Source organism: Lichenostomus cassidix, chromosome 13 (assembly GCF_008360975.1).
Source record: "Lichenostomus cassidix isolate B80296 chromosome 13, HeHo_3.0, whole genome shotgun sequence".
In the NCBI taxonomy this organism is placed as follows: domain Eukaryota; kingdom Metazoa; phylum Chordata; class Aves; order Passeriformes; family Meliphagidae; genus Lichenostomus; species Lichenostomus cassidix.
Genome location: NC_139494.1, coordinates 12,317,402 through 12,345,349, shown reverse-complemented (window position 1 = coordinate 12,345,349; position 27,948 = coordinate 12,317,402). Strand labels below are relative to the sequence as shown.

Here is a 27,948-nt window from a genome sequence, read left to right as displayed (position 1 = left end):
GGCCCGGGAGCACTAGGATTCACGGAAATTGTCCCTAAGCGGGGCAGCAGTGACACTGGGCGGGACAGGGCGGGACTGAGGGCTGCGCCAGGCGGAGGGCGGGGCCGTGCGTCAACGGCGGCGCGGTGACGTCAGACGGCGGCGGCGCGGCGGGGCCCGCCCGCTCCCAAGATGGCGTCGCTGCTGCAGTCGGAGCGGGTGCTGTACCTGGTGCGCGGCGAGAAGGAGCTGCGGGCGCCGCTGCCGCAGCTGTACTTCTGCCGCTACTGCAGCGAGCTCCGCTCGCTAGAGTGCGTCTCGCACGAGGTAACGGCGGCCCGGCTGTGCCGCACCCGCGGACCGGGCGGGACTGGGCGGGACCGGGCGGGACGGTGCCTTCTATGCGCGCACCGATTGGGTTGCTCTCCCGCCGTTCACTCTCTTTCTGCTTTGCTATTGGTTGGTTTTGCGGCTGGGGGGGCGGGCGTAACGCTGTACGGAGTGCGGCGGTTGGCTACGGTTGGAGAGTGGGGCGGTGCTTCGCTTCGGATTGGCTGGTGCCACTGTCCGTCGGCAGAGCTCGGGCTGTGATTGGCTGGGGCGAGCGCACCGGGGCGGCTTCCCCTCATGGAGGATGTGCCCCCCTACACAGCCCCGGCCGGGGCCGCGGGGACCCCCGAACCTGGGTGGGGCCCGACCGGGGCCGCGGGCACCCCTCACCCCTCGGCGGGGCCCGGCCGGCTGGGTCAAGGCCCCCCTCCCACACCCATCCCATCGGGCCCGGCCGGGGAGGGCCAAGGACCCCCCACCCCAAACACACACCCCTCGTCGTTATACGCTGCGATTTCTCCTATGAAATATTTGTGGCTTCATAAACTGTCGCAATAAAATCGGTAAAACTGGTTTTGTGGAAGCCTGGCTGAATTAAGGAATGGTGGTAGGTTTGGTAAGGCTGGAAAGAATGACTGTGCAGCCCAGATGTCAGAAGAGGTATCTCTGAATAGGTGTTAAGGCCTCTGAAGAGTGGATTTGCGACCTGGCTGCATCCCTCATGAATTCGCTGTGGTGTGAGGAGTGTAGTCATTGTGTGTGTCCATGCCTAATAATCAGTTTGAATTCCTCTTCAAGAAGGGGCCCCCAGTCTTGCTGCTGGTGTTTTAATTGACAAAATTTGCTGTGACAGCAGAGAGACACAAAGCGTTTTGTGAAATGTGTGTGTATCTGACCAGTGTAACTGCAAGGACAGAATAAATTTAGTTATAGATGGAAAACAACATCTTAAAACCTCTTGTTCAAGCTGAGAGATGAGATTCTTGTAACTGTCAAAGGCTGACACTCAGCTGATCTTTTCCCGTCTACAAGGTGAAGTAGTTTAATCCTGACTTAAGCTTAATTCTGACTTAAGAAGCCTTCTGATATACGTTATTAAAGATGAAAATCTGGCTGAGATGGGCTAAGATTTTAAATACCAAAAAATGCCTCAAGCCTTCCCTGGCTTCACCCCTCTGTTGCCAGTCCTTGTTGGATGGTATGGGAGTTTGGGGCTGTCTGTACAAAGGTGTGCCAGGTAACACGTGTGATGTGACTGTGTCTTCTTCAGGTGGACTCTCACTACTGTCCCAGCTGCCTGGAAAACATGCCTTCAGCTGAAGCCAAGCTGAAAAAGAACAGGTAAAGTTGCTTTGGCTCTTTTCTTCATCAAGGTTCCCAATTTTAAACAGCTCCTTCGAATGTCTGTCTGAAACTCTTCAAAAATTACATGGCTGCTTGTTATGTTTGAGTCTGTTTTGGGAATCAGTGTCTTTCCATGAGGTATCGTGCTGTTCGTGGCTTTTGGGTTTTTCTGATGATCTGGTCTCATAACACAAAGGTTTTTTAGTATCATATTATGTTTCTCACTGCTGCTGTTCTTAGGCTGACTCTGAATCCTTCAAATTCCCACGATGGCTCTGCTGCCCTTTTTCCCTAGTGCTGTTGCCTAAAGATCTGCTGATTTAACATTGCTGTGGTCATTGAGAGCATTTCTCTCAGCCTGGGACCCTTCTCAGAGCCCTGCCTTGTTGTTTGCAGGTGTGCCAACTGCTTTGACTGCCCCTGCTGCATGCACACCCTTTCCACACGGGCCACGAGCATCCCTGCGCCGCTGCCCGATGACCCAGCCAAGACCACCATGAAGAAAGCCTATTACCTGGCCTGTGGCTTCTGCCGCTGGACTTCCCGGGATGTTGGCATGGCAGACAAGTCTGTTGGTAAGGGACAGTCCCAAGGCAGAAAGCTGAGTTACAGCACGAGCCCAGTTTGTGTTTTGAAGGTAACAGGTAGCCCAGTTAGTTCCTGACTGTACTACTGACTTAATATCTGTCTAGGATTGGTGTTGTAGTTGGAAATTGACAGGAAAACTCTTTGTTGCTGAAGACTCTTCTGAAGAGCTGAGCTGATTTAGTAGAATATGTGACCTACTTCCACACTCATGTTACCTGACTAGTGAGAAAACTGTCAAACTGTTTTAGTCAGTGTACTTTCCCCACAGCTGAGATCTTGTTTGTGGGCTTTCAAAGTCTTTGAAGCCACTCAGTCTGACAGCATAAACATCTAATTTATTTTCCGTCACTTTTGTTCACTTGGAGTTAATCCAGAGTTGCTAGTTAGTGTTTGAACTTGGCTTTCTCTTCACAACAGCACTAGAACAAACCTTTCATCTATTTTTTTTTGTATGTGAGATGTACAGAAAATATCTGTCAGGCTCCCAAAATTGAGTTGAGTAGGCCAAGCAGATCCTCTGACTTCTAGTGTTGATGTGACTGAAAATGGAGCCAAGGATGCAGAGACAGCAGCATATATATAAGTGTGACACACATATAAACACATGTACCTGCTGCTGAAGTGACTCCTGGGTGCTGTCCTGAGTATCTCTCAAGCAGCATTTGTTTAAAAACACAATATAAAAGCTGTCAGACCTCTTTCAGCCCAAACCTGCCTCTGCAAAGCTTTCAGAGGTATATTTTTGTACGGACACGATCTTAAAAACTTGCAGTGGTGTAAGTGCAGCAAAAGTAGGGAATGTCATATTTTATAAATAACACCAAGAGAGCTGAGTGTTGGGTGTGATTTCTGTGTGGAGTCTGGAAACCTCCTGCAGACTTTGCTTTTTCTCTTCTCTCATGCAGCAAGCGGTGGCTGGCAGGAGCCGGAGAATCCTCACACACAGAGGGTGAGTGAGCAGGGAGGCTGTGCTTGGGCTGAAATGCATCAGCCAGAAAGACCTGTTAGAGATGTCAGGCCCTCTCAATCACTTTCTCTGCATCTATATAATCCTTCAGATACCAGTTCCAGTTCCTAATCTGCACCTTGATGAATTCAATGGAGGGAAGGCCTCTTAGAGGCTCCCCTGAGGATATCGCAGTATAAAATCTCCTTTTGAGAAGAAGCTCAGTTGAAACCATCCTATCTAATGGTGCTGTTAAAACACCACTGCTGAATGTGCTGCGTATGTATGTGAAAAAAAGCTGTTTTCCAATCAAGAGTGTGTCTAGGATCTGGAAAACACAACTGCACCTTTAACACCCTTCCCTGTCAACCATTAGGGCTCCACTCTAAATGTGACCAGCCTCGGGGTGGGGGGAAAAGATGCTAAAGATGCTGTTTGATCTGCTGATCCAAATTGCTCTGTTTTGGCCACATGACATGACTCTGTCCAGTCACCACAAATCCATGAACAAAGTCTCAATTGCTGAATTGCAGAGTGAGAGTTGGACACTGTCCTCCCACATCCATCATTCCCAAGGGAGGGTCAGTTTGTCACCAACAGCGTGGGTTAAGACATGTTAATACACACAGGCTTCTTTAAGTACATCCTTCACCATACAGCTGGTACTAGGAACAGAGTGACACAAATAGCAGGAACCCCAGCTAGTTCACCAGAAAATGCTGCAGCTGATGTGACATTGCTCCCCTGACACTGGGTACCTGTTCCTTTTCCTCCCTCCAGATTAACAAACTGGTTGAGTACTACCAGCAGCTGGCTCAGAAGGAGAAGATCGAGCGGGACCGGAGGAAGCTGGTGCGACGCCGAAACTATGTTCCCCTGGCCTTCTCGGTGAGCTGGTTGTGCCACCTTCTCAGAGCAGGAAAAGTGATCCACAGCAGCCTCAGCCTGGAGAATTAGATAGTTGGTAGCACAGTAGGGCTGCCCAGCTTTGATTGAGGACAACGTGAAGAAAATGAGGCTTTAGGGATGAATAGTTTTACACCCATTACTGTGTATTAAGTTGCCACTTTCTCTGATAGTCCTCCCCAGCAGTGCCAGAAGGGTTTACATTTGCCCCGCCAAGGAATGTGTTCTCCTGCAGTGAAATGCAGTGCAACTGCAGCCAGAGTGGCAGCTCTTTCTCAGGAACAGTTCATCCCACAGCTCAGTGACAGATAGATTAGCATTGTGTGGCACTTCTCTGCATGAAATCTCTACTGAAATTAACGTTAAGATTTGGTTGAGGCTTGAATGACTTGTTTATTGTACCTGGCAGGTAAATGCTCACTTTTGGTTTTTGCAAAACCAATTTTTTTAGCTGGGTGACTGCATATGCTTGCTACTTCAATGAACTGTGCTTGCTCTGTGCCCTTGCTTGTGTCTTATGGCTGCATTTTTTGTCTCCGTTGCTACCTGCTGCTATTTTGGGGGCTCTCCACAGCAACACACTATACACGTAGTGGTAAGTCTTTTCACAGTCTCTGCTGGTGTTAAAGCTCTCATGGTACCAACTGAAGGGGAGTAACAGACCCTACACCTTGCCTCAGGGCCTCTGGCTTGGCTATGCCTAGAACAAACATGGCTGAAGCCTTAACTTTTCAGAGTAACATCTGTTACAAAAAGATATTTTATGTTAGTTTAGAAACAGGGCAGTGTCTTTGAGTGAGTGATGTACCCTTGGAAAGCAATCTGAGACAAAGCCGTCTGCCTGCCCAAGGCAAGTGGCACTAACATTAATCATCTCATCCTTGAAAAATCACCAGAGTAAGCTGATGCTCACATTTCTCATTTGATGAGAATGCAGGTTTTCAGCCATGCCCAGAAGGAAGATGTCTGCCTCCAAGCACCCTGGGTACAGCTCAGCTGTAGAAAGCTGAGGAGTAGCTCAGCTAGTCCTGGTGACAGAGACTTGTAGGTAACGAGGCTTGTAGGAAATTGAACCTTCCAGTTGCTTCAAGCAGTGCTACAGAGCCTTTCAGATGGATGCATAACTACATCAACCCACTTATTTTGGCAGCTGAACTCTCATTCTACACTACATGACATGGAATTACTCTGATGAGAATATCCAGGGAAAGTGTGTCAGTAGTGCAGGATGGTGATTTGAGGAAGGAGCAACAAGCTTTGTAAGCAGTAGTCACACACATCTGTGTTTCCCCATCTGCAGTGCAATGGGAATTGTTTTCTCCTTGCTAACAGTTTAAGCAGAAAAATGTATCTTAGGAAGCATTGAATACCTTCTCCTTTTTGCTTTCCTTTGCTTGTTCCCCCATGCTTGTCATGCAGCTCAAAGGATGAGTTTGCAGCAGGTCTTTTTGTCCTGATAGGAAGCAGACATGAGGGTGACAGTTCCTTTTTTCCTTGTAGGACAAATACGGCCTTGGAACGAGGCTTCAGCGCCAGAGGCCTGGAGCTCCCATCAGTGCCCTTGCTGGACTCTCGTGAGTGTCAGGGTTGGGGTTACCTTTGGGGGGAGGATTGGAGGTGTAGGCAAGAGAGCAGTAAAACAGCTCTAAGAAGATTATGGACAATTAGCAGATGGCAATGAGAGATTTCTTCTTTTGGGTGCTGGAGACATATCAGATCCTCGTGCATCTCTGTGCAGCATCTCCAGATGTTCTGCTTTCTCCCAAGAGGAACAAGTGACTGCTCACACCCTTGTCACAATTGTTGTCTTTCAATCTCAGCTCTCACTGCCTTCTGTGCTATAATGCAGTTACTGCTATTGCTGTCAGAGCACACGTGCCCTATTTTGTGACCGAGTTGTCCCTTATTTTGCTTTAGCCTGAAAGAAGGAGAAGACCAGAAAGAGATCAAGATCGAGCCAGCTGATGCAGTGGAGGAAGTGGAGCCTCTTCCTGAGGATTACTATACAAGACCAATCAATCTAACAGAAGGTAACAGCTTAGTGTTCTGTCACTTTTTGCTCTTACTTTTTGTAACATGGGCAGTGCCTACAAACTTCTGAATCCCTAATGACCCAAGCTTCTGGTCATTTTTATGCTGGGATTGAAACATTGGGAAATACGTGACTTTTTAAATGGTAACTTCGAAGCCAGACTCAGCTTCATGTTGTACATGGAAAGCTCAGAGCTGGAGGGCCTGAAGGGTTATTTATTTTTCTTGCTGGCCTTAATTTCTGTGTGTGTGAAGCATCAACTTTTGGATGGAGAAAAAAGCTGATGTCCTTTTTCAAATAATAGCAGGAAATAAGGAAATAACAGCTGCTGGGGAGCTGGAACTGAAACTGGGCTGTTGAGTAACAATTGCGCACTGCTTTGACATCAGCTTGGAACAGCCTGTGTACACTTGCCAATTCTTTAGCTGACTCATGATTTAATCCACAAATACTGTAAATTGATCAGTCAGATTCAAACTGAACGGGATAAACCAGCAGGTACAGGAGTGATGTGAGCTTCCAGCTGAGGTGGGTGCAAGTAGAATGGATGTTGTTGGTAGTTCTGCAGGCCTACAAAAATTACTTAATGAAAGGTTTATGGAAAGGGGTAGATCCTCTTGGTGTCCTTTTCTCATGAGACTGTTGGCATTGGGAGGGTTTGATGCTGGTGAAGAAGACAACTTTCCTGGTTCCCCACAGTGAGGGAAAGACTGCCAGGTGGCTTACTGCCTCTTAGGCACTGGGAACTGTGAGGAGCCTGCTTTTTTGTTTTGGCTGCTGGGAGTTCTTGCCTTGGGAACTATGTTTTCTCTAATTCTACGTGTGAGTCTGAGTTTCGCAAACTCCTTGCTAAGAAGCTGTGTATTGTACTCGTGCAGCACCCAGCTGTGAGGGTAACAAAGCTGTGAAATTCATTTGCTGTGGTGAGGGAAAGAGCTGTGATTACAAAACTCATGTTTCCATCCCAGCTCAGCTTTGAAGAGAGATGTGGGTCTCTTTTTTCTCCTGGGCTGGCACTGATGTTGCTCTCATGTAACTGTGCCCAGTCAGGGCAACTCTATTCAGCTCTTGCCTTTCTTTTCATTGCTAGAAATATGATAGTTGCCAGTAGTTTCTGAATTATGGGGTGCAGCTGAGATTAAGTTTCTTAGAGATGGTGGCAGGCCTGCACACAGTGCAAGGTGCATCTGTAGAATCCAGCTCATGTTTCAGTTCCTGAGACATTTCTTTGTCGTTCTGTTCGCTCCCAGTGACGACTCTGCGCCAGCGCCTGCTGCAGCCTGACTTCCAGCCCATCTGTGCTTCCCAGCTCTACCCACGTCACAAGCACCTCCTGATCAAACGCTCGCTGCGCTGCCGGGTAGGGAGTTCAATCCAGAAAACTGCCTTTTCCAGGCTGACAGAACTTGGGTGCTGAGAAATGGGTTGTGTATTTCTCTTTTTAAAGAAACTGCACAAATGCTTCTGGTTGTTGAAAGTTCTCAACCAAGTTAGTGGTAGCAACACCAGGGGGTGAGGGAGGCTGTCATATCTCTGGTGTGATGGCAGTTGTGAAAGGAGGACAACACTGTCAAAGATGTATAAAGATACAAATGTGGTTTGTGCTAGTGCCCTGCCTAGCCAAGGAATCAGAGAAGGCTGCCAGTACAGTCAGAATTTAAAAAAAATCTGCTGTGACTAAAGACAAAAGTCAGAAAACAAAGTATTAAGGAGAAGCAGTGCAGAATACTGAAGATGTCACTAGAGTGAAGGCGGAAAGAGGGTACTTCAGAGAAGCAAAGCAGAAAGATGGGAAGTGAAGACAGGCAAGAGTTAAATCCAAGTTCTACTGTTGGCTTTCTATGCGGCCTTTACTACATGATTTGTTTTCTCAGCCATACAAGGATATTTATTTATCTAGTTCCTAAAGTAATAGAGCAATATTCTTGTGAGTATTTAAGATGCAGAATGCTTTGCAAATACAGAATATTTTCTCAGAAATAAGTAATGTCAGACTGATCCTTTATTTGAAGAGTAGCCTATGAGGAGATCAGGACTTCTGGCTGCTTCATTTTTTTTAATGGATTCTGGAATATAGATCAGAGGACTTACAGGTATTTGTGCTGCAGTCATTGTCCAGGTGTTTTCAAGACTGGTTTCAAGTCTTATGTTTCTGAGTTTGCATTTGTAGTGCTGGCTATAACATTTTTGGATTATCAATAACTGAACACAATGATGGCTAGATGCACCCCAGGTAGTTTTTATGTGTGCTGTGCTAGAGGCTGTAATGTTGTGGCTGGTGACATGGCACTTGTAGCTCTGATTCTTGTGTGTGTGACTGCACACTTTTGGTGCTGACTTAAATACCTTTGTCTCTAGAAATGTGAACATAACCTGAGCAAACCAGAATTCAATCCAACATCTATCAAATTCAAGATCCAGCTGGTTGCTGTGTAAGTAAGAAATGGGGACTAGGGACAACAGCTGCCTGTTCGTGCTTAGTTAATGCCTTCTATTTTAATTTCTTTAGTACTCTTGCTGTGACCCCTTGTAGGATTGTGTCATCCCTTAGGATGGTGTAATCACCTTTTTAAATATATTTAGCTTATCTGTAATAGGTTTGCTTGCTGATCTATTAAAGATTTCAGCAGTTTGACAAAAACGCTGCATGCTGTGCCAGCCCCAGACCACAGCAGGGGTTTGTAGGATTAGGGTTATACAGCAAAAGGACACTTCATTTTTCCTTTTAATGCAAGCCAAACTCTAGCACCTCTCATACCTCTGTTTGCTTCAGAAGGTGTGTTACAGACAGCAACACAGTCCCTCATTCATGGTGGTTTGCTCTGTTATTTTGTAGTAACTACATCCCTGAAGTGAGGATCATGTCTATTCCCAACCTGCGCTACATGAAGGTCAGTAGCTTTTCCAGAAATGGCTTAGGCTGAGACATAGCCAGGAGCTGTGAATGTGGGATCTTTTTGGAAGATGACATGGTGTGATGATTGTTCCCTGAGGGCTCCACTCGCTCCATTTAGAGGGTGCAGGGTTTAGGGGAGTGGCCAGAGTAACAGTGCATGTATTTGTCATTCTGCAGCAGTAGATTGCTGTGCAGTGTGACTTCTGGCATCACAAGCACTTGCCAGTGTCTGAAGAATAAAATGTGTGGAATTGAGGTCTCAGCTAGACTCCCAAAATACATGTTTCTTATATTAGGAAGGAGTTTTGCATGGCATTGATGCCTTTGTTACAGACAGGGCATGGTCAGTATCCATCCATTGAGAGGATGTGACACAATTTTTGAAGGTGTTAATCAGTCAGAGAAGATGGAGGCACTTACAGTAACAATGAATTTTAGCACAATTGATTCTTGAACTGTGATTCCTGAATCTCTCCAGGAGAGCCAAGTCCTTCTGACTCTGACTAATCCTGTGGAGAACGTCACACATGTCACATTGCTGGAGTGTGAGGAGGGAGACCCTGACAACATCAACAGCACTGCCAAGGTATTGATTGCACTCTTCTGCTGTGTGAGCCCAAGCCTCTTCCAGGGTTTACCACTCACCTTTGTCCTTCCACAGGCCACACTTTTCATATGTCCTTCAACCTCTGCCAACTGTGCTGCGTTTCTTTCCTTGGAGCTTAAATGACTGTCACCAATGTAAACAGCTCATGAAGTATTTTGAAATTGTGTCTGTTCATTGATATCCAAAACTTGAGGGAGAAATTAATGATTTTACTGGCAGGATAGTAATAAGGTGGTCCTGAAGAAGAGAAAAGCTGAGGATTAATCATTTTTCTTTTAAACCATAGTGAAGCATAGAGAAGAGGAGAGCCCTCTCCTGATTGCAGTGTAGTTGGTGATCAGTGCTGAAAGGCTTCTTTTTCTCCATGCTCTGTTTCAGGTGGCAGTCCCTCCCAAGGAGCTTATTCTGGCTGGCAAAGATGCTGCAGCAGAATACGATGAGCTGGCAGAGCCTCAAGACTTCCAGGATGACCCTGAGTGAGTGTCCTGTGGGGATCCTCTCCCTTAAAAACTTGGCTCTTTGAGTAACTCACTCTCCTCCTGTCTGTCTTCAGTGTGCTTTGGGTTCCTCCGAGAGCATTGTTACACTTGGAACAATGCTTTGAGAACTTGGCTGACCCAGTGTTCCTCTGTGTTGTGCCTTGCAGCGTTATTGCCTTCAGAAAAGCCAATAAGGTGGGAGTTTTCATCAAGGTCACCCCACAGAAAGAAGAGGGCGAAGTGACCGTGAGTTTCAAGATGAAGCATGAGTTCAAAAACCTCACTGCTCCCATCCGGCCCAATGAGGAAGGTGACCATACCTCTGAGGTGATCTGGCTCACCCATCACGTGGAGCTCAGCCTCGGCCCTGTGCTCCCATAGCAGCTCCCAGCGCTTGCTCCCAACGGCTGGATGGACTGGCACCCTGAGAAAGCAGCTGGTGAAAGGTTCTGCCAGAGCTCCTTTGTGATGTGTGGGTGTGCCACGGGCCCGGCCGGCCGCCAGGAGGGGGCTGAGGCTGCCGTGGTTTGGGCTGGTTTGTTCTCTCTCCCCTTGTCGTAGTGCCCACTAACCACCACTCCACTTCCCCTCACTGCCACAAGCTAGAGTAACTTGCAGCACGTGTTAGAACACTAAGAAAGATCTTTTCTCCAGGTTTGCACTGAATTTGGCTTTATCAGCAGATAATTAGGGCTGAATTTGGATTTATCAGCAGAAAAGAACCTGTATTCCATGTTTTTTTCTCCATGTCAACCCACAAATCTGATGTTCCATACCCAACAATGAACAGCTTCTCTTTCACACAGAGCTATGCCCTTCCCAGACAAACATTTTAAGGAGTGTCCCTGCCTTCTGCATTCTGGCAAGTTACTGCCAGCAGCACGATCTTTTCTTTCAGTTTTCTGCTTCCTCATAGGATACCTCAACTGTGGGGGACTGGGCCCTAGAGCCCTACCCCTCTGGCATATGTAGCTTGCTTAGCCGAGGTGGCAGATGTGTTTTCACAAAGGAGTTGATCAGTTTGCCTTTAAAGTTTAAACATAGTGTACTGTAGTGTTCATGGATCTGACTGGCAATGGAGCCTGCCATCAGCCCGCTGGGCCTCAGCTGGATGTAGCAGCAGGATGTGCTGCAAGGTGGAAATTCAGGTTCTGCTGCAGCTCTTGACTGAGGCAGGAATGCTCTGGAGAGGCAGGGATGCTCCAGAGAGGCTCCCTGGCAGTCTTCAGCTCAATAGGTGTTGTGTTGCTAGGGCTTGTAGTGATGAGGGTATGAAACTTTGAGAGTTAAGACTAGCTCTGGTAATCATAAAGCTACAGCAGTGGTTTGGGTTCATAATCTTTGTTTTTCCAGTTAGGGGTGGGTGGGAGGGAGGTGTAATGGTGAAAACTCATTATATGTTAACTACACACACTGTACCAGAAGGTCATATACCCGGGGTGTAATTTGGCTGCAGTCCAAGCTAAAATGGGTGATTAAGAGCTGTGTATCCAGGAGACTGAATTACCGGTAAGTGCATGGCTAGTGCAGGCAGGTGAGATGACTCTTCCTGCAGAGCATTCCCACTTCAGACGTTGACCTTTGTTAAACATTTCTGAGGGGCTTTGACGTGCTGCTGGGAAAGGCTTGAATACCAGCCAGCCACGGCTGTGTCACTCCAGATGCTTGTGCCATGGCTCTGCCAGCCTGGATCTGCGAATCCTCTGCATGGAAGGGCAGGATGAGGCTGCCTGCTCTCTGGGGGGTGATACAGCCCCCCAAAACATCTCCTTTAGCGCGAGAAACCTGCCGTGGTGTGCTGGAGGGGCTCACACCTCACAGCCCCAGTCCTGCAGCGGGTCTCAAAGCGGCGAGGCATCACGTTTACAACTCTGTGTAGGTGACACACAGATGTACAGCATGAGTTTGAGACTTGTAGTTAGTAGTTCATGTGTAGTGCTAGTGCCTGCTGCGGCTTTCCCTGTCCATACAACAAAGCACTTCACCTCTGGCCACAACTTCTCCTGTTCAGTAGCCAAAGCAGCTGCTGCACTCTCAATACGACCATGGAAAGACCTCCCAGGACCCATGCCTTGAGCTGTGCTTGGGGCTGGGGTTTGCTGCAGGCCAACGTGACCTGCACCCTTCTCATTAAAAACAAAAGGTGCGTTGGGTTATGGCGTTCTGAGCGCTCTGATGATCTCGGCGAGTTGTTTTTTCCCCTCCCTGTAGGTGCTGTAGGCGATAGGAAAGGTTTTGGCGTGTCCCTGCCTCCGTCCCCGCTCCCCGACAGGCGCCTGTTGCCTTATGCTTGACGTCGTGTAGTGACCTTCAATAAAACACACGTGGCTCGGATTCTTTGCGCTGGCTCTTATTCGATAACAACAATTAGTTAAACAAAGCGGAAAGCGGAGCTCCCCCCGCTTTCCCCAATGGTCTCGTCCCCGTGCTCCCCTCTCCTTGCCCGTGGTCTCGCCCGTTGAGCTGCGCGTGCAGCGCCCCCCAGCGGCCGCGGCGCCGTGACGTCATCGCTCCCGCAGCCCGCCTTTTCCGTCACGGCGCGGGTGGAAGTGGCGTCACTTCCGGCCGCCGCCTGCCGGTGGCGGAGCGGGGCCGCCATGTCCACATCGCTGGGCTCCAACACCTACAACCGGCAGAACTGGGAGGATGCGGTGAGCGGGGCGGCGGCCAGGGCCGGGACAACCAGCAGGGCCGCGAGGAGCGGGCCTGGGCTGGCGGGGCTCTGCTCCGCCGCGGGAACGCGTGTGGCGGCAAGGCCGCGAGGCGAGGGGAGCGTGGGGAGACGGCCTCGGGGCTGGGACCTTCATTGGGGACCGCCACCTTCATTGGGGACCGCCACCTTCATTGGGGACCGCCACCTTCATTGGGGACCGCCACCTTCCCCGGGGACCGCCACCTGCACCGGGGACCGCCACCTTCCCTGGGGACCGCCACCTGCCCTGGGGACCGCCACCTTCCTTGAGGACCGCCACCTTCCTTGGGGACCGCCACCTGCCCTGGGGACCCATCAGCTTCCCCGGGGACCGCCACCTTCCCTGGGGACCCATCAGCTTCCCCGGGGACCGCCACCTGCCCTGGGGACCGCCACCTGCCCTCGGGACCGCCACCTTCGGTTCTGCCACCCGGTTCGGGCTGTGCCGCTCCTCCCCGGCTCTCCTTACGGGGCAAAGGGAACGAGCTGCCCCGCCGCCCGTTCCCCCGCATGGCGGTTCGGGTCTGTGCTAGCCGGCAGCGCTGCGGGGCTGAGCTGTGCCCCTCGTGTGCCCCTCGTGTGCCCCTGGCCGCGTCCCCTAGAGCTGCAGTCTGTCCCGAACGGGCCCGGTGCAGACAGTCGCTGCTGAGGGATAACGGGGGCGGTGTCACCTGCTGCAGTCCGGGCACTGACGGGTTCAGATCTCAAGAATACCCTTTTTGTTTGTTTATTCTACGTTTTACGGCAAGCTACAATAACCAGGAGATTATCAGTCTGTAATAATTTGGGCCTGGGTCGTGGCTTGGAGCTCTCCCAGTGTCTCTCAATCCGTTTGCATCTTTCAATCTGTCTGATGAGTTAAACTAGACAGCTTTTCAGAGGGTGACTTGAGTGCTGTTGTGATGGCAAAGCTTGTTACAAATTCCTGATCTTCTTCTTCTTGCTCAATTCAGGACTTCCCTATCCTGTGCCAGACATGTCTTGGAGAAAATCCCTACATTCGGATGGTATGTGCCTGTTGGGTCCTGCAGCCCTTCCCCCTCTCTGTGGTGGCCCTAAAACTGTGGGTTTGGCGAGTGAAATGGGTACAGGAGGGGATGCTGAGGCTGACACACACTCCTGAATAGCTGGTTCTGCACAGCAAGATCTGGTTCCAGCTGCTGTTGGTGTGTAGTACCATGGTTAGGGGTGTGATTTAAGAACAAATCAATCAAAAATGGAGGGGGAGATTACACAGTGCAGTGTCTGGAGTGCAGGAAATAGTAGAAAGTGAAGTTTTAGTGTTGGTAAACTCCAGCATGAAGAGCTGTGTGCTGCTGAAATACTAATTAGCACAATTTCTAAAACGTGACGGAACATTTTCTAAAAGTTTGCTGAGAGAGATTGGGTTGTTCTTATGAAACATAACCCTAATGCTGGTATAGGTGTCAAAACCTGTTTGTTTTCATGGGCTTGTTTCATGTAACATCATCTTTTCTGAAAAAGAGCTGTTAATGCTCATTTTCGTTCTCACCTTCCCTCAGTACAGGAGGTAGAACTTAAGATACTCTGTTTTTAATTAATGTTTCTAAATCAAAAACATATTGAGAGTATTTAGGATTTATTTCTTGTCCTGTTGACCTTCCAATGTGGAAGCCAAATACACAGGGATGGGTCAGTCTAAATGCAGCATAATTATGAAAAAACCTACTGTGTTATATATTAATTATATATTTCATGTTGAATTGCTGATATTTCATGCTTTCTTTTATTGTTCTTTTATTATATTTCAGACCAAAGAAAAATATGGAAAAGAATGCAAGGTATGTTTGTGCCTTTTGAAGAAAGAGTGTCAAAATAGGTGGAGATCTAGGAATAACACATTTTAATAATTAAAAACCTGTCAGCTTCAGAAGAGTGCTTATCTGGGTTAACTTAAAATTTTTATGTAACTACATAAATTTTTAGGTCAGTCTACTGTGCTTGCTAGACAAAGTCAGTTGGTCCTAAAATAATATGATTATTGAGCAAATCCTAAGCCTGTCTAAACAATCTCCATGTTTAAAAGAATGAGGTTTTGCGAATACTGTTGTACTATATTTGAAGTTATTTCAGCATTTGAAATGATCAGTGTTTTCTTGTGCAAGTTTGTTTGTTTTATTCAGAAGTGCAAAATACCTGGAGTTTGGGTTTTGCTGTGCAAATATTTTTCATGGCTGTGTGGTGATTTGTGTTGGCTGCCTAAGAAATAAGCCATGCTTATTTTCAAGAGTGAGAAATATTCAGTGTTGCCTGGACTGAGGGAAATTAAAGGAGGTTTTCCCCCTTTTATCAACTTTTGTCTGAGGTAGAGAGAAGGTATATGTTGAAGTCTGTACAGATTGAGATTGTATTATGTATTCAAGCTATACATGCAGAGTATGTGTGAATATATACATATATATATACATATATGTACAGAGGAAGCAAATGCATCATTCCATGAGATAAGAGGGAGCATCACTCTTCTGGACCAAATCTCTCATAGCCTATCCTGGGCTGCTGCTGTGGTGGTGCCTGATGTGTCCATCATTGTAATTCATCTTTAGAAGCTCCACACTGACATCACCTGGAATGAAGGGGAATTTCTGTGTCTTTGAGTAGATCTCCACTCGGGTTATTGTAATAAATAAAAAAAAAAAAAAACAACAACAAGGAAAAAAAACTTCCTTAAAATTTTCTCCTGTCAAAGTGAAATGTCAAGTAGAAACAAATATTTCCTCAGCTCTGAGTCTTAGCTTTAGAGCAAATAAGTTGTATTCATGGTTTGAGGAGGCTAGATGAGTTTGGAATTTGTTTCCATGCAAGAAGCAGAGTGATAACTGTGCATAGTGAGCCAAGTGTCACCTTTGTGTCCCAGATTTGTGCCAGGCCTTTCACAGTGTTCCGCTGGTGCCCCGGGGTGCGGATGCGCTTCAAGAAGACAGAAGTGTGCCAGACCTGCAGCAAGCTGAAGAACGTCTGTCAGACCTGCCTGCTGGACCTGGAATATGGTGTGTACCCAAGAACTTGATCCCAGACAAGGAGCTGCCCTCTGAAATGGGAGTTGGTGAAATGACTGTAAATGTGTCCATGTAATTGGCACTGGACAGTCTTTGAGAAGAGCAGGTCTTGGTGGTCTTATCTCTTCAGAGGTTCAGGGGCAGAGTGATTTCCCTGAGCAGCAGAGGAGTTACCTCTGGTCACTGCAGGTTGCAGAAATCACTGTTTGTGCTCTTTCAGCTGCTTCTTCATATGGATTTGTTGGGGGTTTTTTGTTTCTTTTTAGGTTTGCCTATCCAAGTCCGGGATGCAGGACTCTCCCTTAAAGATGAAATGCCTAAATCTGATGTCAACAAAGAATACTACACCCAGAACATGGAGCGAGAGGTAAGTGTAGCCATGATCATAGTGCTTTTTGTGTGGCTGTGTGGGTGGAGGAAAAGGAAGTAATGACCTAGCTTAAGAACTACTTGCTTGCTCTGATTCTGCGCATTAGTGTTCAGTGCTGACATACACATAATTATTTGTGTTCTACCTGCTTTTAGATAGCAAATTCTGATGGCACTAGACCAGTTGGTGCACTAGGAAAAGCTACTTCTACCAGCGACATGCTGCTGAAGCTGGCCCGAACCACTCCGTACTATAAACGCAACCGCCCTCATATCTGCTCCTTCTGGGTGAAAGGAGAGTGCAAGAGAGGAGAGGAGTGTCCCTACAGGTACAGACACAGCTTGAACAGTCAATTTATTCACCATGGTCAGATGCAGCCCCCTTGGAGATGCTGCAGTGGGCAGGAGACACTACGGTGATTGGGGTCAGGGCAAAACTTGCATCCAGTGCCAGCAAATGAATCTCTGTGGTGGCAAGTTGGTTTGTGAGAAGTTGGCTGTGTGGTTTGCCAAAGCAGTGACTGCAGCTCTGCTCTTGTGTAGTTCATTTTTCCGCTTCATGGCGTCAGTCCCCTCAAGCAGAGATCTTTGTATTTGAACAAGAGGCTGTTTCAAACCCAGCTCTTGTGTTTTGTAGTGCTGAGTGTTGAGCTGTGAGAAGTGCCTTTCATTCAGAACTTGGGGCAGTCCTGGCTGCAGTTGAAGTTTTCAGGGCTTTTTGTTCCATTTTGGCATGTTTATGTGGGCAGGGTTAAGGATATAAGTGACCCTGAGGGCTTGAGAAGGGAAACTGGCTGCTAGAGTAATTTTAATCCATTCAGTTATCCCTGATGTTATAAAATGCTTTGTTTGCTGAACATTAGACATGAGAAACCTACAGATCCAGACGATCCTCTGGCTGACCAGAACATCAAAGATCGTTACTATGGAATTAATGATCCCGTGGCTGACAAACTTCTGAAACGAGCATCAACCATGCCTCGTCTAGATCCTCCTGAAGACAAGACTATTACTACACTGTATGTTGGAGGGCTTGGAGATACCATCACTGAATCAGATCTCAGGTGTGTTGGTGAATTTGTATTGCCCTTGCCTTTTTGTTTGACACTTTGATAACAGCTCTTCAAGTGAGGAACAAAAATAAATTTGACTTTCAGTTTTTCTTAATGGGGAACTGGTTGGTGGGCAAGTGCAGAGGAGTGCCAGCTTGTTGGAGAACAAACAGGCACATTTCAAATAATTTGATTAAAATATATCTCTTTAAAGATGAGTCATCCTTCTGAGCTCTTGGGGATACTGTGTAACCCTTTTAACGAGGAAGTCCTTGTAAGGACTAGCTAGCTGCTGCTGCTCCATAATTGCACAGAGGGCTAATTATGGTTAATTAGTTGATTATTGATTTCTAATGGTTAGTTTGAGCTGGGGATGGAAAAGAGAAAGTTTTTGAGCATGCCTGTGTCACCTGCCCTGTGAGTAGGAGGAGTGGGTTATCATAATAATTTTTTTTCTGCACACAGAAATCACTTCTACCAGTTTGGGGAGATCCGGACGATAACAGTGGTGCAGAGGCAGCAATGTGCTTTCATCCAGTTTGCCACCAGACAGGCTGCAGAGGTGGCTGCTGAGAAATCCTTCAACAAACTCATTGTCAATGGTCGCAGGCTCAACGTCAAATGGGGAAGGTGAGTGTGGGGGGAGGAAGCCTGGAGGATCCACAGGGTTCTTCTCTCAGTTTACACAGCCTTGATTATGCAGGAGTAGAAATTTGTTTGGTAAATAGTTGGGGTCATCTTGCAGTTTGTTCTTATCCTGCTTTTTCTCATCCTTGTTCTCAAACTTTGTTTTTCAGGTCCCAGGCAGCAAGAGGAAAAGAAAAGGACAAGGAAGGCACTACAGAATCTGGGATAAAGTTGGAGCCAGTTCCAGGACTTCCTGGTGGTAAGGGAGTTGTATTCATCTCTGAAACACTTAATGCTGACTTGCTTCCATCAGCAAGGCTGCTGTTCAGATTCTGGGAGCAGTGACAGTTCAGGATGGTAGAGGCAGTGGTGAGCCCAGAGCAGTTACAGTAGGTTTGTAGCAGATCCAGCTGGGTTTGGAGGTGAGCTTTGTCTAGGAGCAAATCCTTGATGAAAAGAGAGTTCTTTATGTGATGAGTGAAAAATTAAAGCTGAATTCAACTTACTTAGGTCAGAGATACTGGCAACCCACGCTTGTAAAGTTTTCTTAGTCCACTGATTTCCGTCTGTTGCATGATGAAAAAAGCAAAGCTGGTTTGTGATGAAGGAAGTGGTGACTGGGGTTTCAGGGCAGTTCTGCTTCTCACTCCAATTCATACATATAATAGTAGTGGCAGTTTGCCCTCGTGAAAGCACAGACTGTGCCCCCTCTCTGAAGGCAGACACCTCTGCTTGTCTTGCATAATTGCATTGATTTTCCATAACCACATGTACTTTTTCTGCAGCTCTCCCCCCTCCTCCAGCTGCAGAAGAGGAGGCTTCTGCAAATTACTTCAATCTACCTCCAAGTGGCCCTTCAGCCGTGGTGAACATTGCCCTGCCACCTCCTCCTGGCATCGCTCCACCGCCGCCTCCAGGTACTTGTGTTTCCCCCTCGAGTAGGGGTGTGAAATTCAGTGTTAGACGGTTTCTTCCTCCTTGCCTGGCCGTGCTGGAGTGCTGATGCATGCCCTGAGCTGATTTTCCTCATCCCTGATCACGCAGTGTAAACGGATGATCTAAACGGAGCTGTCAGCACAGTTTAATTAAACTGAGCTGCGTGTTGTGGTTGGTATTTGCTTGCAAATACTCAGGTATGCTGGAGTTCTCTGTTACTGGTACTGAGACCTACTCAGTGCTTTTGCTGGCTGTGTAAATGCCACATTAACCCGAACTTCAAAGGGTAATTCTGCAGCTGGTTGAATGCCAGCCTGTCTTTAGCTCTCTGTATAGTTATCCAGAGATGCTTTTGTTTTTTAATGGAATTTTGGAGTCCTCTGGATGTATTTGCTCTGCTCAGTGGTTGAGTAGAAAACATTTAGATGGGTATTACAGACACCTGCCTGATACCCCCACCAGTTTTTACCTGTGAGTAAGGATGTGTGTTGGGTGGGATTGCCCCCAGTTGTACTGAAAAGAGGGGCAGGAGTTCAGGGAGGTGGGAGATGTGCACATCTGAGGTACAGCTGTCAGCCAGCTGTGGTGTCAGTACTTTGAAGCAGTACACACACATCAGGTTTTCTGTTGCTTTGCCTGAAGTTGCCAACTTTGTTTCCGCAGGTTTCGGACCACACATGTTCCACGCCATGGGGCCTCCACCTCCCTTCATGAGAGCCCCAGGCCCCATCCACTACCCATCCCAGGATCCCCAGAGGATGGGTGCCCACGCAGGAAAGCACAGCAGCCCCTAGCACGTCCTGCCACCCTCATCCTTGAAGTAAATGTTATTTTCTAGTTACCATGGTAGCACCATACGTTGAGCTGTGGGTGACCTAGAGACGCCTTATTTCCCTGCTTGCAGCCACAGGGCAAGCTGAGCTCCATGTCTCCACTTATAATCGGGTTCTTGATACGTCCCAGGTCTTTCTTCTAGTGTGGGGGGTGGGTGGGTGACAGACAGAAGGGCTGTGGGGAGTCTGTGGGTCTGGGGTACCAGAATTACAGTGTTATCTGTGTATCCCATTGGCACACTTTTGAAATAAACTTCTGGAAAAACAAAACCAAACCCCTTTCAAGCCCATTTGATATCCTCAGTCGGAACATTATGGACTGCTTAAATGTAACCAGAGACTCTTCTCTGTCAGGTAGCTAATGATGTATTATTCTAATGAGGTATTAAACCCAGACTGAATAAGAGTTAAAAAACAAGTTAATCAGACCTGCCAAACCCATGGCTTGGCCTTACCACTACACAGAATTTTCCTCCCTCCTTTTTCCTGACTTCTTGATTAAAAAATAGACAATAAAACAAAGCATTTTTTTAGTGCATCACTTCTAATACTGCACATCCTGAGCAAGACAAGTGCTGGGCCAGGCAAGCAGCTCCTAGGCAGTGTGGGCACAACGTGGAGTGACAGATCAGCAGTTGCCTGATTTGGCCAGGTGACAGCCACCTCAGTGGCCCCAGAGCCTGGGCTTGTTCTGCCTGCAGCTGCAGAGCAGGGCAGGATGCAGCTGCAAGCTGCTCTGGGGGAGATTTGTGATTCTCAAAGCCTGTGAAACAGCATCTCCTTAAGCTGTGACATGGGTCCCACTTCATCCTGCTTTGATAAGATGTGAAACTTTTTTTTCTGCGCTCCAAGTGTAGTGCTTGCCTGGGAGCAACTGCATCCTGCCTGGAGCCTGCTGCTGAGTGAGGTCTGTGTACACATGGCCAGAGGATTTTAGGTTTATCTCCATAATAGTTCCTTTCATGCAATGTATCTGTGGATGTCTTCATAACATGATGGGACCTGTTCTGAAGCTTCCTTTGCTTTTTTTTTTTAAAATACATAAAAATACTTGAATTTTTCAACACTGTGCTTAGACCCAGCTTCCTGGAGCACAGTGTCTAAGGACTTGGTCTGATTTTTATGTGGCTGCTACCACAGCCAAGATGCTACATGGACAAGGACAAGCATGTCTGCTTTTATTTTCATGTGCCATCTTGTACAGTGCCACTGGGTTCTGTAGTGGTGCCAGGCTGTCAGAGGAGGTGTAGCACTTGTGACACCACGAGCTGGCATTCTCTGGAGAAAGAGCTGGGCTTTGGATGTGGTAATGAGTTCAGCTTTTGTCAGGGAAAAGCCACTCCCAGGGCAGTGTTGGACAGCAGAGGCTGCTGGTGGGTGGGAGAGGGATGTGGCATTTGCCACTGCTCCGGCCCAGAGTTTCCATAGCAGGACCTGTGAGTGCTGTAACAGATTTGGAATGCAAGAGGCTTCACATCATCCCAATTTATTTATTGTTTCCAGGGTGCACAGGTTCTGCAGCTGATGGACAAAGAGGAGGGAAATGGAATTGGAAAAGGGCAGCAGTTGAGCATCACAGATTTATTGTTTCTAAGGAACAAACTTTTTCTTTCCATTTGCTTGCCCCCTCCTGCTTCTGTGGGAAACAGCAATGAAAGCTTCCCACCTGAATGATGTGTTGTGGCAGCAGAATCCCTGCATGGGGTTTGCTCTGCACAGCGTTACAAACTTCATAAATGAGGCAGCTGCTGACTGCATTTTTACCACAACATTTACTTGCCCCATTTAACCACGGTGGTGGAAAAAGGAACTTTTATCCTGATGGGTTTGAGAGTATAAGTAAGGGTAACATTAAGTACTTGACAAAAGCAATTGGCAGAAGCCTGTGTTGAGTCAGATTTTTGTGAGTGGGGCTCCCCAGATGTTCTGGTGACTAGGCTGTTGTTAGCTGCATGTCCCACTGCGTGTCACTGCTGAAAACGTTGGTGTAGTTGGATCCTCACTGCTGAATTTCACATTCCCAGGGAAGCTCGTGCTTCCTCTGGAGGCACAGCCATGCTGTTTTTCCTTCCCACTGGTGTTGAAGTTCCCAGAACACCCTGGCAGCATCCTCACTGGTGTGGTTCTGCAGTGCAGCAGGTCCAGGACCTGTGAGTGCTGGACTCACAAATACTTGAAGCAGATCTGGTGTAAGTCAGTCAAAGGGCTTAGATTAGATGTTCAAGCAAGACACGCAAATAGCAGTAGGAAGGGGAAAATAGCTGCCAAGTGCTAGCCAGTAGTTGTGGAAAACAGGGCACAAGTTTCCAGCTCCCAGCGTTGCTCTCCCCTCTGTCCTGCTTGTGCTGTGTTGGTAAACAGGTAGATTCCCACTCATTTGTTTTTGTTGTCCAGCCAAGCCAGAGGTAGCTGCTTTTAACATGCCAATGCCTCCATTAACTTGTTTTGCTACTGCTCTTCCATTATCACCTCCTCTCGGTGTCCTGACTGGAATGACAGATGCAGGATTGTCCTGAAGATGGAATTTCTCTGCAAAAGCACCAGCTGCCCAAGCAGGTCTCGTGTCAGTGAAGATGCAGTGAGGCAGTTTGGTGTGTTGCACCTGGTGGTGCTGCCATTTTCCATTAAGCAGGGAAGAAGACAGGCTGTACAGGATGTTTTTTATGGGAGCTTGCAGGGATCTGCTGGATTAACAGTGAGGACTTGGCTTGGCACTGACTGCCCTTGTGACACTGGCTGCTGCAAGGGGAATTCAGAATGGTCCCACACTCGAGCTCATTCAAATCCTGTTCAAAGATGACAACCTGAGCCTACAAGCTGAACTTTCCTGAAGGTTACCTGCCCCCTCTCCCCTCCCCTGTGAGTGTGTCTGAGTCCAGCGAGGGAACCATCCGTGGCCATGGGGAAGGGAGTGCATGTGCTACAGCTCTTCACTCTCTGGCAGGATCCTCACCCAGCCTTGGGCCACCCTGTTGAAGTTGGGCCTGTGGGAAATCACCTCCAGCACACTCAGGTTATCCAGCTCTACGGTGGGCAAAGAGAGCGGCTCACCAACCAACGCCCTGTCAAAGGGGGCTGCAGTCCTGTGGCACAAGGAGAAGGACACTTAGTCACAAGAAAGTGTTAGAAAAAGGAAGTCTGGGTTTACTGAATCCAGAACAACGTAGCAATGCCTGTAACAAATGGCAACCATCCTCTTCTTCCCCAGGATGGCTGTTAAAATCCTGCCAGCCCAGGGAGGTGGTTCTCTGGTACAGAGCCCACCTCAACTCAAGCTTTGGCAAGCCTGGAGAACAGGGTTTGGTGGCTGGGTGTTGGTAGAAGTGTCCTGTACATGAAAGGGCTTAGTTTCAGAGAGCAGAGACAGTGGCAAACCCCTCATCCTGAAAGTGCCTCATCCACAGCTCCTGTGTCCTGCAGAGGGCCGAGGCTGACAGTGCTGCTCCAGATCACTCCAGCACATGCAGCTCTCTTGGCCCTGGCTCCATCCTGCCTTTTGGGACGCCTCCTCGTGAACAATGACTAACAGGAGGAGCAGTGTGGGGGCAAGAGCTGTCATCCCTTTCTGGAGAAATGTGGAAAGGGACTGGGGAAGAGTGTGCCAGCCCCCAAAAAGCCAAGAATGTTGGTTTTGGAGCAGCACATGGAGGCTGAGCTATCAATGAAGCAAAACTGGGAATGTTTGCTTTGGGAAGCACTGCTAGAACATGAGTAATGTGGCACTGTGTTGCAACAGAGGAGAAATAAGAGGGGGAAAGGCAAATGAGAGAAGTTTGTTCTAGGAACTTTCTTTAGAGAAAAGAGAGTCTTTGTCAAAGCTTGGTTTCCACTCTCTTTTAAGGTAGCACACCTTAGCAGGGTGGCCCAAGGTCTTTGCATCACAGTCTGAATGTTTAAAATTGGGAATAAATCAGCCTGCTTTAACACAGTTGCTGTGGAGATGGTGGACTTGCTCTGTGACCAGTGAGAGCTGTGCTGGGATTCAGCTAGCCTTAGGCAAGATCACTGGCTTTTCGATAGCCAGTTTGTTCCAAAAAGCTTGTTTTTCTGTGGTTTGGAATTTGAACTGAGAAGTGATTTAAAAGCCAACAGCTTGGAAGATCATGAAAAGCCCAGTTAAAAGCAGATTGGCTTTCTGAATCTTCCTGCCTCAGTGAAGAATTAGAGGAGGTGGCAAGAGGCTTGGAGTTAAATTAGCATCCATCTGTATTAAATTACAGTTGAAGACTTGAAATAGAAAGGCAGCATGTGAGAGAGGAGAAATGGTACAGGGTAGAGTATTATTCAGAAACATGCCCTTGCTTCAGTCCCTGTCCATAAATAAATCCCAAGGCAGGAACATGGCTAAATGTTGAAAGAAAAGAACTGAGTGTCTGCAGCAGCTCCTTGTTCCCCATCTGCAGTACCTCCTTGGCTCTAACTCCCCAAGGAGAGCCACATGGCAAAGCACCAGGGCTGAGGGGGAGGAGAGCAGCAAAGGGATGGTGGTGGGCAGGCTCATCTCTGCCTTTTCCCACATGGAGGGGTTGTGGATCCCCACAGCCCCTTCTGCCAAGTGCTCAGAGCACTGCAGTTGTGGGGTGGGCACAGGGGAGCTGCTATTGGCACATGGTCTGCTGGGGAGCAGTGCTGTGTCCCAGGGGGAAGGAAACTCCAGTGGGAACTTATCTGCTGGAAGGTGACTTTGGCCAGGCCACCAAGGCCAATGTAATTCCATCCTCATGACAGAGGCTTTCAGCAAGGACAGACAGGACCTGCTTTTGCTGATTCCCTGGGATGATGTTCAGCTTAAAAGTTCAGTTCTCATTATTCTACCATGGGCTGCTGGTGCTTTGTTACCATCAGATCTGCATCTCCTGGATCTCCACCAAGCACTTTTCCAGAAAGGAGATCTATCTTGGCAGACTTTGCTCCAGGGTCCCACCCTTGACCCCACTGTAAATCAGAGGTGTGAGGAGGCACCAGCTGTGCTCCATCAGAAACAGCCACAGGATACAGAGTTTGCAAGGCTGAGCCACCAGAAACCCCCTGGCCTGGAGGCTTCAGGCTCAAGCAGGTGTTTGGAAGGAATCTGGTGACCTCTTAGCACTCTGTGGGAAGATTAACCTTATACCCCCACTGCTTCCAGCAGCTGCCTGAATACCTTAATGAAATTAGGAAAGAGACTTGGCACTGTCTGTGTCATTCCTCCACCCAGCCCAGAGCTGAGCCCAGCTGGGAACAGAAGTGATTCCTTCTCCAGGATCATATGCATAAGAATTGGTCCTCCCAGATCTCATCCCTGAGGTTACCCAGTGAGATCAAGCTGCCTAAGGCTGTGCAAGCCCAGTGGTGGAGCTGAGAGGAGATCTGGGAAAGAGCTGCTGGAGGCAGAGACCTTTGCAGTGAGCCACAAAGGAGCTCCTGAGCAGGAAAAGAGCATCCTGAGCCCTCGCTGTGCCCCTGTGGTGCATAAAGAGGGCATGGACTTGCATTTCCCTAGCAGGGCTGGCCAGACTGGTGGTGCCTGTCCCTGTTACCTGTTGAAGCTCCTGAAGTCCCACGCAGGGGGTCTCATGGGTGGCTGGTTCTTGCCAAACACAGCATTGTCCCTGTCACCAAAGAGCTCCTGCCATGGGGACCGGTAGCCCTTGGGGATGGCGGTGGCATTGAACTTCTCATGGGGGATTTCTTTGAGGGGGCTTGAGTACCCTGTGCAGGGGGAGAGACAGTGTGGGCTGCTGGGGCCACAGTCAGGCTGGTGCAGGGGGCTGGGAACAGCCCAGCCTCTGCATGGCCATGGAAGGCCTGTTACTGGGGCCAGGAATGCATATCTATAACATAAATATATATACATATATATTTGTGCATATAGAATCTCTGGGGGAGGGTTTTGGGCAGACCCCTCAGCAGGCAGCAGCTCACTGCCTCCAGCCCAACATTGCTGGGATCACAGCAGTGGTGGATTCAGGTGCAGGCATAATTGACTTACCTGGGGCTAGGGCACTGGGGTTCAGGACTTTGCTCATGTGCAAGACCTTCTCTGACTTCTTGGGCACTTCTGGGGGGCCACCCTGGGGTGATGCTGCCACGTGGAGCTCAGAGTGATAATTCTCCTGGCCCCCAGCATTTTCCCCTGCCTGTGGAGGGGAGAGTTAATGGGCATAGAGAGCTCTCCCTGCCCCATTTGGAGCTCAGGGGGCAGCTGAAAGCACCTCAGAGCTTCCTCTATCTACTATCTGTTCACTCACTGTTCTTTCTGGATCACCTTTCCCAGTGTGGTGTGAGCCACCTGTCCCTTGCCCTGGGAGCTGCAGGAGACAGTGCAGGAGACAAAAGGGTTAGTGGGTGCAGAGGGGGACCAGCACCATTCCCCCTCTTTGGTGGATACTGAACTCCATACTTGCCCATCTCCATGCCCAGCCCACCAAGATATCCCTTCTCTACCTTCATCTCTGCATAGCAGTCAGCTGTGACTACCCTGTGGAGAGACCCCTGACCCTGCTAGGAACTGCATCCCTGGAAAGGCTGCAAGAGCCAGGGAAGGGCTGTGCTCAGACCCACCTGCCTGGAGCCGCTGGGATGCTCAAAGACAAAGCGCTGCATCCGCTTCTGGCGCTGCTGGAAGAGCCGGGAGCCAGGGTTGTTCCGCAGGGAGAGCTCCTCGATCATCAGGTCCTGTGTTGTGCTCATCTTCTTCCCCAGGTCCAGCTGGGGCTCTGAAGAGGCTGGGAGAGCACAGCTACAGCTGAGGACGCTGCAGTGCTGGGGATCCCCAAGCCAGCACGGGCAGTGCATCCCCTTCTTAGGGTCCCTGTTGTGTGACTGGGCCATGTGCCCACACCAGGGACTGGCATTTCCGTGGTGTGAGGAATTGTCAGGGAGTTAGCTTAGCTCCAGAGGTTCAAACAGCCTTTCCCACCCTGTGCATGGACCATTCCCACAAAAGCAGGGCAAGTGGCCTCAACCAGAGCTGGGTCTGGCCCCTAGTGGGAGGGCAGCAGTGCCCTGGGGCTGGTGACACCCTTGCACCCCCTTACCATCTTCAGGGCCTGGTCTCATGATGGCCATCACTTGCTGCTGTGCTCCTGGAGTAGCTCTGTGGGAGAGGGATGGATCCTGCTTGGCTGGAAGAGAGAGGCACCCCAGAAGTGACACCAAGCCAAGGGGACATGTCAGCCCCAGGCAGCCCCAGACATGTCCCAGAGAGATGCTAGGATTCAGCTGAGTATCTCCCCTGGTCAGCATCATCCCTAAGCATCTCCCTGCACCACTCTCTCTCCCCTTCAACAGACACAGAGAATGTTCAAATCATGCTACCCCTTAGCCCCTGCCTGACATTCTTCCTCTCTGCCTTTCTTTAGGGCAGAAAATGTCCTTGTTCCTGTCCTTGCCCACTGCAGGCCACTGTCCTTGTGCCCCAAGCGCCCTCAGAGCAGCAGCTGCCAGCCGAGAGGGGGCCCTGGCTGCTGTCCCCCCAGCACCTCCGCCTTAGCAGAGCTATTTTCAGCTGCTAGCCCCAAGGGTGCAGGAGTTGCAACCCCGAGCCTTCAGGGAGCTGGTGAGCCCAGCCAGCAGCAAGAAGGGTCATAAGACCACCGAGCTGGGTTGTTCCATTGTAGAGAGACAGCAGGAAACTAGCCCTAGTCTGAGCCCCGTGAGCTGCCCACCTGCAGCAGAACCCTCCTTTGCTGCTGGGGTGCTCAGCTCCACAAGTGCTGTTCGACCCCATTTGGTGCATCTGGTATCCCTCAGGTCAGGCTGATGCTGGGCAGCTTCTCCTAAGGGCCCTGCAGTGCCGGGGTCACCGTGGGGCTGGGGTGCCTGGCACACAGCTCCCTGCCAGCTCTGAGTTCAGCATTAGCCATCCACACAGCAAGCCAGGGACCTGCACCCCATCCTTCCCTCTGCCCCGCTCCAGGGAGACTGTACCCTGACCCCCTCAGGGGTGGTGTCCCTTTGCCAAGGACATCCCCAAGCCCTGTGCACCCACCCACCTGCTGACCCCCAGGTGGGACCTCACCCTTCCCTACCTGGCCAGGGGATACCCCAGATGTTGGGGACTGAAGATGCTTCTCCTGCTGTGCTGGGGATGAGGCTGAAGCCAAGCTGCAGCCACCAGCACTCAGTGGCCCCTGCTGGCCCTTCACGGCACCCCTGGGCTCCTGCTGCTTGCCCCAACCCGTCCTGGGCTCCAGCCCAGATGCCAAGGTCCAGCCACGGGACACAAGTTATTTCTGGCTGAGAAAGGGGGCGGAGCAGGGCTGTGACCCTTGGGGACCGGGATGCCGTCACCCCGGCACGGAATAGGTCTGACTCACAGGGATGAGGAT

The 27,948-nt window shown here is 49.2% G+C and overlaps 3 protein-coding genes across 6 annotated transcripts; 2 read left to right on the top strand and 1 right to left on the bottom strand.

Annotated features, from left to right (window-relative positions):
* Window positions 1-120: 120 nt before the first annotated feature.
* DCTN4 (dynactin subunit 4) lies at window positions 121-12,441 on the top strand. 3 transcript variants are annotated; one of them, XM_085073743.1, is made up of 14 exons: window positions 121-306; window positions 1,580-1,650; window positions 2,050-2,228; window positions 3,147-3,190; window positions 3,968-4,075; window positions 4,668-4,688; window positions 5,594-5,667; window positions 6,011-6,123; window positions 7,376-7,485; window positions 8,484-8,557; window positions 8,962-9,016; window positions 9,500-9,607; window positions 10,007-10,104; window positions 10,275-12,441. In XM_085073743.1, the coding sequence occupies exons 1-14, from the start codon at window positions 172-174 to the stop codon at window positions 10,486-10,488; spliced, it is 1,404 nt and encodes a 467-aa protein (XP_084929869.1). In that variant the 5' UTR covers window positions 121-171; the 3' UTR covers window positions 10,489-12,441. The 3 variants fall into 3 exon arrangements, with proteins under 3 accessions (XP_084929869.1, XP_084929870.1, XP_084929871.1); XM_085073745.1 differs by lacking the exon at window positions 121-306 and adding an exon at window positions 1,016-1,066; XM_085073744.1 differs by lacking the exon at window positions 4,668-4,688 and having other exon boundaries at window positions 122-306.
* A 161-nt stretch (window positions 12,442-12,602) lies between these two features.
* Window positions 12,603-19,911, top strand: RBM22 (RNA binding motif protein 22). Its single transcript, XM_085073746.1, has 11 exons — window positions 12,603-12,758; window positions 13,753-13,806; window positions 14,572-14,601; window positions 15,678-15,810; window positions 16,086-16,186; window positions 16,345-16,517; window positions 17,052-17,252; window positions 17,706-17,870; window positions 18,038-18,126; window positions 18,653-18,784; window positions 19,467-19,911. Exons 1-11 carry the CDS (start codon window positions 12,705-12,707, stop codon window positions 19,595-19,597), a joined length of 1,263 nt encoding a protein of 420 aa, XP_084929872.1. The 5' UTR covers window positions 12,603-12,704; the 3' UTR covers window positions 19,598-19,911.
* A 1,195-nt stretch (window positions 19,912-21,106) lies between these two features.
* MYOZ3 (myozenin 3) lies at window positions 21,107-27,835 on the bottom strand. Of its 2 annotated transcripts, XM_085073749.1 has the most exons (7): window positions 27,649-27,835; window positions 26,656-26,742; window positions 26,180-26,343; window positions 25,852-25,926; window positions 25,608-25,755; window positions 25,156-25,327; window positions 21,107-22,719 (listed from the first exon to the last, which is right to left on the bottom strand). In XM_085073749.1, the coding sequence occupies exons 2-7, from the start codon at window positions 26,684-26,686 to the stop codon at window positions 22,557-22,559; spliced, it is 753 nt and encodes a 250-aa protein (XP_084929875.1). In that variant the 5' UTR covers window positions 26,687-26,742; window positions 27,649-27,835; the 3' UTR covers window positions 21,107-22,556. The 2 variants fall into 2 exon arrangements, with proteins under 2 accessions (XP_084929875.1, XP_084929874.1); XM_085073748.1 differs by lacking the exon at window positions 25,852-25,926 and having other exon boundaries at window positions 26,656-26,714; window positions 27,649-27,834.
* Window positions 27,836-27,948: the final 113 nt, after the last annotated feature.

What these genes read in the sequence shown, in the direction of transcription:
- DCTN4 (XM_085073743.1), top strand. Translation starts at nt 172, where the DNA reads ATGGCGTCGCTGCTGCAGTCGGAGCGGGTGCTGTACCTGGTGCGCGGC. An exon ending in TAGAGTGCGTCTCGCACGAG is followed by an intron (nt 307 to 1,579) that starts GTAACGGCGGCC and finishes TGTCTTCTTCAG; the next exon opens with GTGGACTCTCACTACTGTCC. An exon ending in AGTGCCCTTGCTGGACTCTC is followed by an intron (nt 5,668 to 6,010) that starts GTGAGTGTCAGG and finishes ATTTTGCTTTAG; the next exon opens with CCTGAAAGAAGGAGAAGACC.
- RBM22 (XM_085073746.1), top strand. Translation starts at nt 12,705, where the DNA reads ATGTCCACATCGCTGGGCTCCAACACCTACAACCGGCAGAACTGGGAG. An exon ending in GGAGAGGAGTGTCCCTACAG is followed by an intron (nt 16,518 to 17,051) that starts GTACAGACACAG and finishes GCTGAACATTAG; the next exon opens with ACATGAGAAACCTACAGATC. An exon ending in CTCAACGTCAAATGGGGAAG is followed by an intron (nt 17,871 to 18,037) that starts GTGAGTGTGGGG and finishes TTTGTTTTTCAG; the next exon opens with GTCCCAGGCAGCAAGAGGAA.
- MYOZ3 (XM_085073749.1), bottom strand. Translation starts at nt 26,686, where the DNA reads ATGGCCATCATGAGACCAGGCCCTGAAGATG. An exon ending in GAACAGTGAGTGAACAGATA is followed by an intron (nt 25,756 to 25,851) that starts GTAGATAGAGGA and finishes TCCCCTCCACAG; the next exon opens with GCAGGGGAAAATGCTGGGGG. An exon ending in GACTTCAGGAGCTTCAACAG is followed by an intron (nt 22,720 to 25,155) that starts GTAACAGGGACA and finishes CTTGTGCCACAG; the next exon opens with GACTGCAGCCCCCTTTGACA.